Source organism: Sylvia atricapilla, chromosome Z, assembly GCF_009819655.1.
Source record: "Sylvia atricapilla isolate bSylAtr1 chromosome Z, bSylAtr1.pri, whole genome shotgun sequence".
Classification (NCBI taxonomy): Eukaryota; Metazoa; Chordata; class Aves; order Passeriformes; family Sylviidae; genus Sylvia; species Sylvia atricapilla.
Window position 1 is genome coordinate 84,344,171 of NC_089174.1, and position 18,560 is coordinate 84,362,730.

General features: G+C 36.9%; 1 protein-coding gene across 1 annotated transcript in view; it reads left to right on the plus strand.

Annotated features, from left to right (window-relative positions):
- The window catches only part of MRPS27 (mitochondrial ribosomal protein S27), a 42,604-nt gene that overhangs the window by 639 nt on the left and 23,405 nt on the right, over positions 1-18,560 (plus strand). Inside the window, exons 2-4 of the mRNA XM_066339464.1 lie at positions 1,200-1,277; positions 6,809-6,879; positions 8,791-8,849. Coding sequence (XP_066195561.1) covers positions 1,200-1,277; positions 6,809-6,879; positions 8,791-8,849 — 208 coding nt within the window. The remainder of the gene's footprint in view (positions 1-1,199; positions 1,278-6,808; positions 6,880-8,790; positions 8,850-18,560) is intronic.

Below are 18,560 nucleotides of genomic sequence, written 5' to 3' on the forward strand. Positions count from 1 at the left end.
CCCTCCGCGCAGCGCTCGCACCCGCAGGGCCTGTGTGTGCTGCCGAGAGTGGCCTCCTTAGCTCTGAATGAATGAATGAATGACTTTTTGTCTATGCTGAAGGGAAAAAACCCGACAATAAAAGACCCGAAAACCGCCACGCCAACCCCCCCCACCCCGCCCGAATCTTTAGTGTGCCTCTTTTATCAACATAACAAAAATACTGCTAAAGGAAACGGCACCAACCACCAGAAATACCTTTTTAAAATAAATTATTATTAGTTCTCTCACTATTTGGCAAAATGTTTCACATATTTTCGAAGGCTGACTGCGGAATTCTCTGTTCTGAGTCTTTTTGACGATAGTTTCCTCAGGTGTTCAGTGCTGGATGAGTGGATAAATCAGAAAGGTCCTAAGAAGGAATAATTGTTTCACAACCAAAATGAAATTTTTAGTGTTAGCAGGTAGATGTTTAGATAAAGGCTTTGAAGTAGTTGCTAAGACTTCTGTGTCGCACTTAAGTGTCTATTTTAAAATACTCTTATTTCATATTGTTACTTCCTGCAACCTTCTGTATGTATTTCTAAATCTTCCTTCCAAGAAATTTTATCCAGGTGTTCCTCATGCATTTTCAAGACCTTGTCATCTATAACTGACACACTAATTCCTCCAGCTGAAGCATTTTCTGTTTTGTTTCAAAAGCTAGCGCAGCATCTTGAGCAGTTTTGGTGATGCAAAGAATGTTTGGAAAAAGCTTTCAAAAATATTTCAATGATTCTGCAGTTCATAGGAGATGAATGGAGATTATAAAAATGAAAATATTTTCAGTGAGACATGTATGTTTTTGACTTACATTTAGTTAATTGCCAACATTTGATGAAAAAGGTGTGTGTGTAAAAAGAAGTTGCTTTTATTGTTGAGGGTTTTTTCTGCCTTTACAAATTTGCTGTTTTCTTAAATATGAAGTTTAAGTTTGGAAATACTTGTTTCATGCTGGAAAAAAAGAACTTTTGGGGAAAGCTTTTCAGTTTTACATATTACAGTGTAATAGCTGATCCGCGTATAAAGAATCTGAATTTTCTCATTAATAGATACTGACATAAAGACAGTTTAATGCATTCCATTTGGTAAATATGACATAAAAACGTGCTACCTAATAAAATGTTTGTTTAGAGCTGTGTAAACAACCCAGCTTACATAGTGATTTCTCTCTTCTTTAGGTCGAAGATCTCTTCTTTCTTCAGCCTATGTGGATAGCTCAAAATGGGAAAAGAGAAAAAAAGAGGAGCATAACCTGGGTGAGAAACGTTGTTTTTTGTCTCCATTTTGTTTAATTAAGCTCAGGTTGCAACCTGAGCTTATTTTTGGTTACCTTAACATCTGTAAATCCTTCAAAATAAAAAAGGCTGTGAAACAATATCCTTCTGAGCTTCTATATCAGAAAGTGCTCAGCATGTTAAAAAAATTGTCATGTGTATTTAAATTGTCATGTGTATTTAAAGCAGAAGCAAGTCAGAATTTGCCTGTTTACTTAATGTTCTGTTTCTACAAGCTGATTTTTTTCTTTCACAAAATTCAAAGTGTGTAGCTGTCTATGACTGATGTCTTCATTGACATTGTTTTAACGGTACTGCAGTGAAAAAAAGCTGTAAGTATTACAGCACAATCATATGTAAAGACATTTTTTAAAGAGGAAATTTTCCTCAGGGTTTTGCAGCTTCTTCTTGAATAACAGTTTTTTTTAGGGGGGGTGGGGAATGAAGCTAACCTTTGTTTTCAAGAAGTTATATGTTAAAATGTATCTCCTGTGCAAATTTTATAACTAAATTATTTGTCTAGGTTACATTTGAAAAGACATTTCACTGTCTTTTTGGTGACTATGTTAAATACAAAGCGTCTTGCAAAGCATTTTTCCAAGCTAAAGATAGATTTAAAAAAAAAAAATTGTACCATGGGTGTTTTATAAGGCTCTTTATTCATAGTCTTTCATGTTTTCATTACTGGGCCCCCAAACTGTGGTTGTTATTTGCAACACAGATTATGAGGCTGAAAGAAGAAATTCAGGGTGAAATTCAGGGCCTTTTGTCAGGCAGGAGGGCAGACAGAATGCTCAGACGAGTGTTTTTTATGCACTAATTTGTTTATTTTATTTTCCTGTGAGCATTTAGGTGGGAATTGTCAACATGTACTGATGAGAAACAGCCAGTGGGTTCTCATGTCTGCAGCTTGGGTCCTGCAGAGACTGTTAATGCCTTGTTACACTTTGCTGTCAATTGGACTGCTCATGCAGTGTATTTTGGGCTGGAGCCACAGATTTGTGCCCTGGCTTGCATTTGAAATAGTCACCTTCAGGTGAAAATGGATTCTTATTTTGACAAATGTCACAGCCAGTAGAAATCCACAGTGGAAGAAAACGCTGTGCTCGTGTTGGTACAGTCCATGTTTGGCTTTCTCCAGGCCTGGCAAGACCTTCTGTGACTGCTTGGCAGGCACAGTTCTTGCTGCTCTTCTGCTGATGGTCTTGAGCCAAAGCAGATGTCTGTTCCATGATTTTCAAAGAACTGCTTTGCATTTTCATTTTGTGTTCACAGAAAAGAGAAAACAAGTTAACACGGTGTCAGCTGTATTAGCATTTTCAGAGAGGAGACAGCCCTGCAGACGTCTGCTCTGTAGCTGTCAATTGTGTGGTTGCACATACAGTCTTGTCTGTACTAACTGGTGATTACAGCTAGAGTTAGCTCCTTGTGTTGAGGAAATGCTCTTTTATCTGTGTGTTTCAGACTGTTGTATTGCAGAACTGTGCTGTGAGGATACTTTTAAAGGAAAAAGAAGGATTTTTTGATTTGAAGTCAGTTCCATTTTTCTGCTGCAATGTTGTGCTGTCTCAGACACAAAACCATTTACTGTGTCCATGTAAGGCATGACTTATTGTCTTCTCTGTAACCTCTGTTTAGGATCCAGGTTTAGCAAACTTTGAGTTTAGCAAACTTCACTACTGAAAGAATGTATGGGAAAGAGCGAGACTGTGTTTTGTGTACTGAAAGGCTTTTGTTCAAGAGGAAAGGAGCTGAAAATGTGTTAGTTTGGAACTTGCTTGTTGGTCGGAAGATACATGCCTAGAAATAAGTTCGAATTTTCAAAATCAAGTAGTCAGGAAACCAGAATCCTGGGGGATGGCGGAATCCAGGTGAGCTAGGAAATTTCTTGTTTTTGTTAAAAAGGTTCACAGTATCTAAATTAGCTCATCTGCAACACCAGGTGGCAGTGCTGCCCTTACAGACATGAATAATTTCCATTCAAAGCATTGTTCAGCACGAAGCTGTTGTTCTTTCCAGTAATGTGGAAATGGAGATAAAAGTGGAGCAAATAAATCTGTGAGGCCAAATACTTCCTCGGCCATTATATTTTAGTGGCATCTTCAAATAAAGCAAGGCTTTCTTTATAGCACCAGTTAGCCTGTGAATTAAGGTATTGGCTCTGCCCGTCACTCCCTGGGCAGATAAACTTTGCATCTCAGTTGTATCACCATTTCCCACCACTGGATCAGAACTCTCTCTTGAATGAAACACTTCTAAGAACATAAAGGTGTAAGTAAAATAAGAATGACCTTTCATGGTGGCCAAAATGTGCCACTTTACTGATAATGTGCTGCTTGTTGATGTGGCTGCATTCTGTGGATAGGTACACACTGTGAATGAAACTGAAACTGGGATCACTTCCTAGGCCACCAAACTGGGAGTCATAACCACTGACTCGGAAAGTGAGGGTCAGTATTTTCTGAGTCATTGTCCTGAGACATTGTCCTTGCAGACAACAAGACATTGAGTTTCTATGAACAAATGAAAATAACAGTGAACATGATATCTCATATCCCAGTGTTACAGAGTCCTCTGTGAACTCACGGCCTGAAATCAAATTATCTAAGCTTATATTTACGGTTTGTTTAATTAATTTTGTTAACTCTTGAATATGCAGTAAAACATTTTTAGAAAGATTAAATTTATGGAGTTAATCTTGTAGGAATGAATTTTTAGGCTGTATATATGAGAGATTGTATAGACTAGTGGTGGTTTTGATGAGTCAGATAATAGCATTTGCAATATGTATCTCTTAAAACGTACACAGAGTTTTGTTTTGGCTGTTAAAATATTGATCTGGTTTATACACCAATGTAAGCACTCAGGGTTTCCCACCAACAATGCTGGGAGACTTGGACATTCACATGCTTGCATTCTAGGACTGCTGTCAGGATGACTTAACTCAGAGGAAACTTTAATCTTGATTATTGAATAGCAATTTAGCGAGCCAATTTGATTTACAAAAATTATTTCAAATTAAGAATTTGAGAAAAAGAAGTCTGGTTTTAGGTGTTTTTCCACACAAAACAAGCTAGGAAATAATTACTCATTGCAATTAATTCCTGTAATACTACTACTTCAGAAACAGGAGCTTGTCTGAAAACAAAGTTAAATTTCCCATCATCTTCATTTTTCTGCTATTCTTTTAGGTTTAATCAGCCCTCATTTTGTTGTTTGTCTTATGCTGGAGATGACAGATAAATGTTTAATGTTATATGGAGTTCATAGATAAGTGCTTTCCATACTGTAGATCTAATGGAGAGTTTCAGCTTTGTAGAGAGCAATAAAGGTCAGTCATTAAAATTCTATGTGTGAAATCTCTCAGAGGATGCTGTTGTATAATGACTGACAGTCTTGTGATCTTGTATTCATGGCATTGTCTTCATTTGGTTTATATTCTACTAAAGCAGTCAGTTTTCTGGAGTGGGATCTTCATCTTCATGAGCACCCAGACAAAAGAAATACCATGCTCAGGGCTTGAGTCTGGCCCAGAATGCTTGTAGGGATCACTTTATACTTTTGGGAGGGTGATGCATAACAAAACCAGTTCTGGAATCAAGAAATGATCTCTGAGTCCCACGCCCACATTGCTGTATCATCAGAGATACCAGATTTTGAAGCAAACACTTTCTTCCAGCTGTCTCATAATGGAGATAAGGAATGGTGGATGACAGCTTTATTTAGACAAGGATCTTCCTGGTGCTTTGATCTGGATAAGCTGAGCTGGTCACAGCATCCCTAGTCCCTAACTTCTGGTGCTGCTAGGAATGCTCCCTGTGCCTTTACCATGTGCTCCATCAAGACCTCTTTGTGACTTCTGGAGGGATGGGTAATACAGAGTCAAAGGCACTTATAGGCACTTCTTGTAAGGATTCCCATATAAATTTCTTCACCATTAAAATTTGCATCTGTTTTTCAAGTAGTTACCTTCTATAGCATGGCCTTGATAGCCCACATCACCTCAGCATCTTGCACTGTCTTTTGTAGGAGGTTTATATTGGCCTTACTAACTTTGCCACAAATTTCCCTTTGCTTTCATGGTCATGAAAAATTAGCCTTCCCTCAGCCAGAGGATAAATGCTCATTTTGTGTTTTGAAGAACTCCTCAGAAGGAAAGTTATTATGTAAACAAGGAATACTGCTGTGTGGCAGACAGCAGCATTGTACAGACTAGGAGTCAACTGTTTTATTCCAAGTCAGGTCTCTATCATTTTACTGAAAACTTAATCCATGTGCTGTAATTTGACAGATTGCCTATAAGGTCAGAGTAACAGTGAATGTAATTTTGTTTTGTTAAAACTGTACACTCCAGTGTTCACTGCAGTACAGGTGTTTTTAAAGTAACAAATAGTGATACCACTTGTTTTGTGGACAGCATCCCTCAGAGACAGAGCATGTTGCTGATGCAGTGCTGTTTCCTGCCCCTGACAGCTTAGCAAGAGTAGGAGGGTTAGTCTGTTCTGATGTAGTGCTGCAATTTCTGCTTACCTCACATTTCACTGGCTGGTGTGGAGGCAGGTTGACCTTTTTGGAAAATTAATTGTTAAATGAGCCAACCCAGCAGCCTGCCAAGGATGGCCAGTGGGCTTTACTGAGAGGTGTCAAAAGAGTGACTGAGTAACAGTTGCAAAGGAGGAAGCAAGTTCCAAATGTTGCAGAGGGAATGTGTTAGATTTCTGGTCCTCAGGATGGAGGAGAATAGCAAAAAAAGAGTATGATTGAAGTTTTTAAAGTTTATAGATTTGTTATCGTAAATTCATGGTCAAACAGACGACATGAAGCATATGTTGAGCAGCTTAATCTCTCTGAGTAATCTTTATTTTCCAGGAACAGTATAAAGCTAAAACTCCAAATTATATTTATTTAGCTTTCAATTAATTAATTAAATGCAATGGTTGGCTTGACAGTCAGATGTTCCTGCATGGTCAGATTAATATTGTTTTATGACTGCTGAAGCAGAATGCTGTAAAGCTACTTAGTTACTGTCACAGTGCCCCATTTGATTAACAGGATTTCTTTGGATTGCTGTTTGTGACTGTGAAGTTTATCAGTATGGTACCACATGTTTCTGTGTCTCACTGTTTTGCTGTAAAATAGAAATTCATGCCTAAAGCACTGTCCAGCATATGCTAGGCTTGAAAGCAAGTGGGAATTTTAAGGACATCTGCTAATTTTTTTTTTAGATGACTCATGTAAGTTATACTAATTTCATCCAGCACTTTATAGAGTAGAGGTTTTTTACCCTTTTTTTCTAGTAAGCTAGAATCATCATGTTGAGAACTTTCTCATGTGTTATTTCCTGTTAAAGCGTTCAACAATAGTTGAAAGTACTGTTTTCATACAATTTTAAAATGAGATGTTAAGAACCCAGAATTTGATTTCATGGATATAGGTTCTAGGTTATATGATGGCTCTGCAGATTTTTCTCTTGTGCCAGTTGATTAAACACATGCTTTTTCTGCTTTCTCCAGCTGACTTAGCCCACTTAATGGACAGAACCTATGAAAGAAAACTGCCTGTCAGCTCTTTGACGGTAGCCCGGGTAAGGAAATAAATCCCAATCATAAACTGGTAGAAGTGACTGTGGAATGCTTGTGTAGTGAACTGAGAGGCAATAAATGATACCACCTCTGTTAGGAGTTCAGGGATCATAAATGTCTTGTTATATTATTAAATTGCTGCATAAAGCTGTTTTATTGATACTTTGTACTCATTAGTTAGTACCTAGACCATAGGGTCTTCAAAGCAGAATAATTTTTTTTTTTTTAAATCAGGCCTTACTGTTACTGAGTTGTGAATTTCCCTAATATGTGTTTCCTGCCTTCCTGGGGTTTCTGTCTATGTGAGAGCTTTAAAACCTCCTCAGGCACTGTGTGAGAACCCAGGATGATAAGGGAATGCATTGAATTGTACACTGCACTGCACTGTACTGTCTTCTGCAGTTCCTGGCTTCTTTCAGAGTGAGGTGGAGGTGGACATATTTTGCTTTTATAGCTTTCTGTCATTGCAGCACACTGAGGCAGAACAAATGCTGTTGTGGGTTAAGCAAAGCCATTATTTTTACTGGAATTAGTAACCATTTACTGGAATTAGGAACCATTAATTCCATCTTCTAGATGGGTTAATCTAGAAAGGGGAAAGAGAAGCAGAGATGTTGTAATGAAGAAGGAGAAATACTATGTCATTTGTTTAAAAAGCAAACTAATTTCAGTCTTCAAAATTATACAGAGAAGCTGACTTATTTCAGCTATTATATCCCTAATTAATAATATCACTAATTAGAATAATTTGCACCACTGACTGTCACAGAATGTTTGTTCAGTTACAAGAGCAAGCATTTATGCAGATCAAGCATTCTTGACCATTGCTTCTGAGACAGTGTCCACGAGGGAAATGGATGTTCCTCTCCTTTCTATGAGTCAGATTTATTCCTTTCCTGCTTTGGGCTGACCTTCCTGGGGAAATGGCATTTTCAGATTGTCAAACAGCCCCACTTTCCAATACCTGGAGCTAACATCAAATTCTTACTTTCTGAAATGCGAGTAAAGCACACAGCTATGCTGTTGCCATGTTCAGAAGATGAGGTCTTTATGTATACAGCATGCAAAGAGACTTAAGAAATGGGAGACCAAATACCATTCAGCTGAAATTATTGTTTTTTAGTTTAGGCTTAGGGTAAAGAGAAGTACTGACCTTGAGAACATTCTTATGTTTATAAACGTGTTTATTCTGAACTAAAGGTATTCTGTTATAAAGATGCTGTAGTGTTCCAGCACCTTTATGCTTATGTTAGTAAAATACACAGGAAAATGGGATTCAGTGTTACCATAAGACAAAGTCTGGTTGTGAATTTGGCTTGTATTTAAGTAATTGATAATACTGGGAGTTCTGTAAGAAGATATGATTGTAAATGAGAAGACAGTTGTGCTGTACAGCATGGGAGAGTGATTCCTTTTTTTTCTTACTATTATTTATAAGTAGAGTGAAAAACAAAATTTTGCTGTCCCTGTGGTTCAGAATATATAGTATGAATAGGCAACCTGTAGGGAAAAGAATAATTTTTGAGAAGAGCAATGAGGCATGTCAAGACTCACTCAAAATTGTAGCAAAAAATGTAAGGAACTGAATATATGCTTAAAATAAAGGGTATGATTAATGAGCAAAAGATTTAGCAAAAATACAGGATACTGAGCTATAGGTGTTTAATCCTCAGATGGCTTTCAAGATGCATAAAGTTTTAGAATCAAGTAAAGGAGTTGTCTCAGTTTAAAAAGAATTGAGTTTTAGCAGTCTAGAACAAACGAGAATTAGGAGCAAGCAAAGATGTGAAGAATTCCAGTACTCTCAGACAGCTAAATATGCCAGAAAAATGTATTTTGTTATTGCATTTTCTTCTAATATGCTTCATGTTAGTGCTCCCTTTTTATGCTTTTATTTCTTATTTTTTAATCAGTTTGTTGACAACATTTCTTCACGAGAAGAGGTGGATCAAGCCGAATACTACCTTTACAAGTAAGCATCCTTTCCCCCCAGCATGAACTTTGAGTCGTACGAGTAAATAACATAAAGTCTTGTCCTTTGAAGGCTGACCCTTTCCAGCTTCTTGGCTTTGATTTCTCTCTTGCAAAGTATGTGCATCTACTTGTCTTACAATTCACAGCCAAGGGCTTTCTTGCCAACTTCTCCATGGTTATGGCTGCCTTTCTCTGGACCTCTGGCATTGTCTCCTGTCAGGCATGTTAATCTGAGATACTGAGCTGGCAGCTAATGTAACTTCCAGCTGTGGTTTATGTTAGAGATGCTGAAATTATAAGGTGTCGTGTTAGTTCACAGTTTTTCCTGCTGATACTTTTTTTTTTAATCTGAGTCAATATTTATTTAAATTTACAAGATATTTGGATGTCTAAGTCTAGGATTCAGGGAAACTTGTTTCCTTACAACACAGAAGAATGAAAATGGGCATCCTGTGGTAATGGTCAAGGCTGAATGAAATATATTATCCCCTTAGTACTTGTATGTTTCCCAGATAAGCTGTGTAGTTCACTTTGTGCATGGGTTGTTACGGTGTTTGACAACTATTTTTGTGTTGATTGAAGTGTACAGGGTATCTTTTCTGGTAGTGTCAGGTTGAATGCTTGCTTGCTTCATGTCAATACCTCTCAATATTGACTTTAAGAGGGTAGCAGTTATTGTTGATCACTAGAGTAAATCGGTTCTTTTAGGACAGTTGCACACACATTTTGAAAACTAAGTTTTGAGATAGAGAAAGTAACACATTCTGTCAAAGCGCATGAGAGAGCATCCTTACAAATAATGCCGGGTTTTTATTTGTAAATAATAGCAGTTGGGTTTTTTTCTTAGTTCAGGTGTTTTCTGGATAGCTGCTTTAAGTATATGCACAATTTTAAAAGACTCCATTAGACTTCAGATTCCTGATTCTGTGGTACTGTTGGGAGAGTATCTGAACCTTGGAACTTCAAGATGGAAACAATGGAAATGGGTTAATACTAGCAATATCTTGTAGTTTAAAAATAAAAGTAGGAAGAAGAGTCTTTCACAGAGGGGAGGCCAGTGGAGTTTTCATTCCTTTTGATCAAGATTTCACTAGTCTTATCAGAATCTGTGGTCAGAAATCCATTTCCCATCCTGCAACAGCAGAGATGAAAACAGAAGAAGGTAAAAGCAGTTAAATGCAAGCCCTCTAGTACCTTTTAGTAACACTCTTGTATGAGTTATGCCACATGTCCTTAAGTCCTGTGTGGTGGAGTTGGGCCCTCTAGGGTCAGCAATTCCAAGAGATCTTTGACTTCTCTGGCATGCAGGGAAAGTGGGCTAGTTTTAATTGCTAAGTCTCAAAATGCAAGTGTCTGTAATGTATTTGCACAGTCTTTCTTCATGAGAAAATAAGTTTGGAAAAAGTGACAAAAAGTTAGAAGCAAAAATGGTCCATAGTAAGAGGGAGAGAATATTATGGGAATCTCTAACATGTAGATATCCTTCTTAGTCTTAATATGTGCCTGGTTAGTACCTCAGGTAAAAACACGGGATTTCTATCCTTAAGAATGTGCTCTTGGAGAGAGAGTTACAGCTCAAAACAAATCATGATTATTTACTGTTTTCCTAAGACAAAATTCCACTATGGTTGGTCAGAGTACAGCTGTGTGCATATCAAATATAATCATTTGTCATTGATATGGATTTTAGTCATCTGTATGGAGAGAAAAGTATTGATGTGTCACATGGCACGTCAGACATGGCTGGAATTTTTCTTCTGTGTGTCCCTGTGATGCTGCTTTCTTTTGGCATTGCAAAATGCTGTCTTTTGGTGATATTAGCATCACTTTTCAAGGAGACTTCATTCCAGCATTGATCCATGAAACTATTTCCAAAATGCACAGGTATGCAGGTGATGAAACAGTGCAGAGAGGTCTATAATTCATGTGAAAATCCTAATTATGACAGCATTTTCTCTGTCAAGTGAAAATAAGTGTTCTAGCTTCAGGATACAGGAGATGTGGGTATTTGCAAGACCTTTTAGTAGTTCTTTACATTTTGCATTTAGGCTGGAGACATGAAATGAAAGACATTTTAATAAAGGTATTATAAAACATCTTTGCAGCTGTGAGGACACAGAAAAATGTCCCTTGTAATTGGCCATACCATGAAACATAAATGAAGGCAGTAGAGAGGGAAAGTTAAGCAGCAGAGAAGTTTTGACAAGAAATCTTTTTTTGCCTTAATGTGAAAAGTTCCAAGTAACATTTCTCTTGTGTTTAAGGAGATTAAACTTCTGAACAGGAGAAAGGCAGTATCAGAGAAAAACTGGTTTATGTCAGTTTTTTATGTTTTATGTCTTCTGAGGTATACAAGTCCATTGCAAACAAATGTTGTGTACATGGCCTGGTGAACTGACTGTATGTGCATTTGCCTGAACATAATTAATCAGAATGCTCCCAGAGTTCTGTGGTTTTCCTCTTAGCTGCTTGTAGAGTATAAAAAGGGGAATTTGATACCTCTCCCTGGTGTTTGGAGCCTCTGGCAACCTGTGGGGAAGGGTAATCAGTTCCAAGGCCCCTACAAGGTTGGAAGATGTTCCTGGTACAAAAGGCAAACTGCCTATGGGAAGAATCAGAGGGAAGTAATGGCATTTCCATGCTTGCAATGTCGGGTTTTCCTGGAGATAGGAGTGACTGATCTTGTAATTGTTAGCTTTGTAGACTGGAAACTCTCCATCTATAATGTGAGGCAGAACATAGTTTTAAAAAGTAGTATTCTGGAACATTACCATAATGCATTTAGGATCCCAAAATAAAATATATGTGTTATATTTAGACCTATCCTTTTAAAGCAGTGGATCTCCAGCCATACTGTCTCCACAGAGGATCTTGAGCTCTCAAGAATAGCTGTGTGGAAACTGCTATGCTACATTGTGGAACATGTCAGTAAGATGGTAAAGGCCAGTTTGAGGGATGATGTCATCTGCTTTCAGTGCTCCTCTTTTTGTTCTCTTCTGAATACTCCCCCCCTCTCTGTTAACTGTCAGACTTTTTAAAAAATCCTTTCATCTCCTAGGTTCCCAACAAAAATTCTCATCAGAATGCAGAGCACTTTCAGCCAGATCAAAGATCTGCAGTTCGCTGTACTTTGTCCTGTCTCACTGAGATGTCACTATTTCACACATCAGGGTGTTTTTCATATGATTGAAACATTAGCATAATGAAGAGAGGTTTTGTGATGTGGTAATGCTGATTTTGTATGTAGGTTTTATGCCAACAAAGATTTTTCAATGTGTGTGAAAAGAATCGCTGAAGTTTTTTTATGTTGAGATTCCTCAAGAGAATTTTTAATTGCATTAAACCCATGACCCACCATGTAGAAAAAAGTATACACAGTGTCTGGAGAATGTGTTTGTATGTGCATGTGCTCTGCAAATTCTTGCACAATCTGCCCAGATCTTTTTATTACCTTTCTGTGATTGGTAATTTTTTTGGAAACAGAACTGTTTCTTCAGACTTCAGGGTTTATTACATGAGGTCTCTACTTGATTATAATCACAAAATGGGACAATGGCAAATGATTAGAAGTTATTCTTAGATGTACTATCTTTCATAGAATCATTGTATTGTTTAGATTGGATGGTAGTACGTTAGTTTTTAGGTCTGATTTCAGCCTTTAAATCATTTTGGATCTATGATCTCCACGCTTATGAAATTGTGCTTTTTCCTAATAATACCCGTGTGTCACTATTTAGGGCAACATTACATACACAAAATAAGTTTCACCTGCACTCTCTATATTTGCATGTCTGTTCTATGGGTGCAGAAGTTGCACTTTCACTTTCATGCCAGTCAAGCCACTTAGTGTCTAAAAATGTTGTTACTCTAAAGTATTGTTTATAATAAATTTTCACAACGGACCAAAAAAAAGTATATTTCTGAATGATATTTGTGTGGCATTCATTCTCAATAGTGTGGTACTTTGTTTCTATATACAAATCATAGTGAGCATAATGAATACCATTAACCTGGTCCAGCACAAATAGAAGAGATGTAAACACAGTCCTATATCATATTTAATTCTTCCTTTAAGATGTTTTCATTCTCGTAAGGCTGTATGTGAAATAGACTTCATAAACTGATCAAATCTTGGTTTTCAATGCCTCCAGAGAAGTATGTGAGTTAAAAAAAGGTATAAAAATAATTGAGTTGGAAATAGCTGCTTGCTATTCAAGCTATGCAGCAGTTATATTTTGGAATGATATTGAGAAGTGGTGGAAGCATCTGAAGAGAAAATTACACTTTATTGGCAGAATGGTATGTTTTACCAGTTTGGATACCTGCCTAGTCTGAGTGCTCCAAAATAAGTTCATTTGCAAAAGATTTGGACAGCTCTTCAGAAGGTAGGGAGGCACAAGGAAGGGAAACACCAGAGAGATGCACCTCATTAGAATATTTACTTGTTTTCATGTGAATGACAGAAATACCAGTGTTTAGTGCTGTTCCACTATGGTTGCCAGTGTGTGATGCTGCTTTATGTGAAGAAATACTGGTCACTCTCCAAGCCACTGCTGTCAGATGTAGGTGTTCTTGCTGTAGGGAGTCCACTGTGCTTTTGGCTCCCTCATTCACTCATTTTTGCACAGAGGGGCACACGTTCTTACTCCCCCTGTCATCTTTCACAGTTTCTCTGTTGTGATCATCTGTCTGTGGTTTGTCACAGTCTGAATCTCTGGAAAAATCCATTAGTAAATATGTTTCAGAACCCAGGGCCAAATTTCAGCAAGCCTTATCCTGTAACCACATCAAATTTTGGTGTGTGCAGTGTAACGTGCTGTGAAGTGCGGGAGAACCATCAATAAAGGTAAAACACTGAAGAGCATTTAGAAGGGTCTTTTCCTATAATACATGCCTTTTCAGTAGTCTGCTTTTCAAAGTTCATCTGTCCTTTTGTATTTCTTTAAACCTTGCAGAAACTGGTCAAGAATTTTCTAGGCATCGCATATAAAAGCACAAAAAGTTGGAAGGCTTTTCACCAGCACTGATTTTTTTTGTGTGTGTGTGTGTTGCCAGTGCTAGAAAGATAAGCATTTGGATTTTAAAAGCTTTGTATTTAAAACAGGAGGAGAACAAGTTCTACAAACAAAATGCAATATCAGTGTTGGGGGTAATCTGTCCTCCTCCTCCTCATCTACAGTATTTCTGGAGTCAATATAGAGACGAAGCCAGTCAGAATCAGAAATTGACAAAAATTACTTGGTCCACACTCCACAATATGGATACATTCTTCATTTAGCATTTGAGAACAGGCTTTCATTACAATTCTTGGAAGAAAAAAGTATTAGCAGAATTTCCATATGTTTCACCCAACATCTTTCTTGCCAGCAGCTCAAAAGCTTTCTGTCTGGTAGCTTCTACTGGAAGTAGTTTAAAGTCAAATGTGACCAGATTGCAGCTGTTGCATTCATATATTGAAGGAGAAAAGGCAATTTTCTCTTAGAGTTTGACCCATACTCATCCTTAAAGGTCAATTTTGCTATAACCAGTGGCATTCCAGAAGTTGTTTTGTAAACCCATGCATGAGCAAAAAGCCTGTCTGGAGGCAGATCTCACATTATGTTTTAGAAATACTGAAAGTCCAAACAGAGGTTAAATGCAGCCATAAATGTAAAGAGTGAGCCGTCTGTATGAATACAAATGGTCAGGACAGACTAAAGCCTTTTTTAAGGTTCAGAATTTAAAACAAGACAAGCAAAGGTCTGTTCCTTTGCTAGATTTAGTTAATGACTTATATGACTAATAATTGTAGAGATATACTGGAGATTTAACTCCATCTGGCTTCACCTGCAAGAAATTCCTGGTTCTGCTACAGCCCGTGAGTGGCAACAGCAGTTAAAGCCAGTCTCCAATTCCATGTAAATAGGAAAAAAAATAGCATTTGAAGTTAATGTTTTTAGCTTTTCTAAATAGTGTTAAACAGTACAGGAGTCTTTTGTCTCAGTTATGTTGAGAGTGGCAGCTACCAGCATAAACTCATGAATTTTTATTAGGCTTACAAGCTAACCTTATTACCAGAGCTGCCATGGTCCCCTTCTTAGGAACTGTTAACTTCGTGGTCATTGTATCCATCAACCTTAGTCATTCTTCTATGTGGTGCAGATATGTATTTCCTTTTTGGATCAAAATAAATACAGTAGAAAAAAACAACTAGGAACTACTTGTTACTATCAACTTATTATGTTGATAGTAACACATGACATGTAGGCCAGAGCTGTCTTAGTGTCACTGTTGATTAGAGTTAGAATTATTTGAATTGTTGACATGACATTAGTTTAAATCAACACACAAGAAACCTTAATTCAAATAAAATATTTTAATAATGTTTCATGTTTCTAATTTAAATTATCTTTTTAAAGGAGACCTTGTTGCTGTTTTCTGCCAGCAGAAAACAGGTTTTTCAAACCAGTTCCATTTCATTGAAAGAATTGTGCTTAATTTGGACCCATTTTCTTAATAAGCAAATAGACAGTCTAGTGTAGACACTTCCATGGTTTACAGGTATTTCTTTACAGCTTTGTTTTATATATTTGATTTTGTTCTTAAAAAAGAGATAAATGTTTACCAGAATGCTGTTTTTCCTGATGTTGACAGCTGCCTTTGAGAAAGAACCTTAACTAAAAGTATTACCTTCCTGCAAGTGTTCACATTTTAATGAGTATGTAAAGATTAATTATATGAATGCAACATGGAGAGCAGTTAGAACACGTTTTCTGTTTAGAACGTAGCAATTTAGGAAATCTTGCTTTTAATTGGTAAAGTAAGATTCTCAGTATGGCAGGATTTTTGTATTTGTAGGTGCTAATTTTTATTCCTGTTTTAATTTAGATGTGGTAAGAATGCATTCCTGCTATTTTGGGTCACATATTACTCCTTTTTGAGCTCAACTAAACGTAACATACAAGAGTAAGGAGTATATTATGTCTGCAGCTGTAGAAGGAGCAATAGTTATTAATAAATCTGTTTTCAGTTGCTTAACTAGTACTCTTTTCTAGTTTGTGTTCTGCTGCTTGTAATGCTAGCTGTACAATGTATGTTTCTTGGGGAAACAAATACATTTAATGCAGATTTTTATTTGCAGGGCGTGTGAGCTGCTTTATTTTTTTCAAAGAGGAACTCTGTTGAATTTTTGGTTAGCTTTAATTTAATTTACGGAATTGTAGTGCTGTTTAGCCCTGGTTGTGGGGCAGCCATTCAAATGAAAATATTAGGCTGTTTTAACTTCATGTATTCTTACATGCACATATGAAATAATAAAATAGGTTAAAAATGGAACAACGTTTATCCTATACTTTTGGAAATTCAAGTTTTTGTGCTACTGCAACCAGCATACTCAAAATGCTGAACAGTTTAAATGTCATAAACAAAGGGCCAAGTACAAAGTCAAAAGGCTTCCAGACCAGGCAGAAAATGTCTTAGGAAAGTCAGTGAGCAAGATTCTTTTACTGTAGTCAGTAGTAAAAGAAAGAATAAAGGCAGTTTTTGAGGTAAGCTGAGATGTTATTTTGTTGCCATTAACGGTGGTGAAGGTTTTCCAAGGAGTGGATCAGGGTGTTCTTGACTTAAATGGACTCTGCAAGCGGCTGTGGATGAACTTCTGATGAAAACAATAATTTTACTGAAAATCGATTTTTAAGAACAGGATGAGTATTTAGAGCCTGTATTGTGTTCATTTTATTATGGAAAAAATAAAGTTAGAAGCTGGAGAGTGAAGATATGCAGTAAAAAGTGTCAGCTTTCAAATATCCTCAATCTGGGAAATAAGAGTTGCATACCTTGCCACAGCTGTTGTGTTTAAAATACATCTTGGGTTAAACGTACATCCTGTAAAGTTTACTCACTTGCCAGGGTTTACTTTGTATTTTTTCTTATAATTGTTTTCTCTGACTTGTAAATAAAGGAGGGCTTGTGGGACTCGACATCCAATAAAAATGTGAAATGTTTTGAAACACTCTAGGGCATATCACATGGTAGTTTAAAGTATAAAGGGATGTGTGTCTGGTTTTCTGTATATTTTTTTTCTTTACAATGTTTGAGGAAAGATTTTTTTTTTCAGGAGACTGAAAAAAGTGCTAGTTAGTGATATGAGTGCTAGTTAGACCTATACAAGCAGTTTCATGACATTTTTGGTAACAGTATATGCTCTTGCAGGTTGCATAGAGGCCAGCCTGGGACCAAAGCATCTTTAACATTCCACTGCCTGAGAATTCCTGTCCTGCACCACACCTGTTAGAAAACTGCCAATATGGTTGTAGGGTAGACTGATGGAGAGAAGGACAAAGGCATTAAGATATTTTTTCCTGTCACACCTCAGCCAACATATGAAATACAAGGCTTATGCATTATTTCAGTGAGGACATACTTTATTGTACTATATGTAATGAAAGGTCCATATGATCTTTAGTTTTAAATCATTGTTACATAAAATCTTGGTTTGCTTCACAGGCTTTTAAGATGGCTGTGGTCTGATTAAGCACATAAAAAAGGGATTACACCATCTAACTTGACTTCATATTGAAAAAAAGTGTTCTGTGCTTTGTTGGTAAGAGTGAAGATGTTCAGCTTAGTAATATGATACAGCAGAGTGGATCCAGTACTATCTGTGGTTTTGATGCACACTGCTGCACAGTATGTAGTAACTGGTAGCAGGCGTGATACAAGTTCCAGAAGGTGAAAGCCTTTGGAAAGGGAAAGAACATTTAAAATAACCATGTTAAAAGATGGAGTAATGCACTACAGTTATAGATCTGATCTTACTTTGTTCTGTTATACTCCATTTTAGACAAAATGGTTTTATAACCAAATGAGAATTATTATGATGGGGGGGAGGTAGGTTTACATTAGCATGCATCATGCTTTAGCTGGTAAATGACTGAGCATATTAATTTTCAAGTAGCTGCCTTTTTATTTAAAAAAAAATGATGTTTATGCTTTTGTAGGACTGAAAATGTTACATCAGCATTCAGTTATGAAGACATTTAGAAAATTACATATTATTTCCAACAGACCGTAGATTTCTTTTTGGCCCCAGTAATAAGTAAATTTGAAAGGTCTATATGTTACTCTATTTCAGTGGTTCCATTTCTTTCTAAATCCATCTTCAGAAATATCTGAAAAGATTAGAGGGCAGAGCAGAAATGAAAATAAGTAGGTACATTTATTCAGCTTGTATATCAGCTTATTTCTGCATATACATCTGTGCCTGTGAAAAAGTGTTCCCCTAAGGGCAGAAGCTTGATTGCAGACAGACCCACAAAACAATGCTTTGCTGTAATTGAATAGAGGAATATTGAATCAGTAGATCAGCAAAGGTCATGGTTATTACTCTTATTGTTTAGCAGAAAAGGGAAGTAAGGTGCAAGTTTTTAAATATAAGATGATCAGTAGCAAAATTAAAAAGAAAACAAACAAAAAAACCCCAAACTAGTCATTCAGGGTGCTTACTTTTTTGTTGGTTGGTAGCTATGTTGGTTGCTTGATCGGTTGTTTGCTTGGATTTCTTTTTGTTGTTTAAATGCTGCTTTAATAGTGAGCTGTTTTTAAAGCTGCATGCTCAAGAAAACATATTTATATTGTTGGCTGGCATGAGTCCAATTGCGTTTTCTGTGCTTCTCTGTACCAGGCACTCTGCTGAGCTACCTGCAAGAGTTCCTTCTGCCATAGTTCTTGT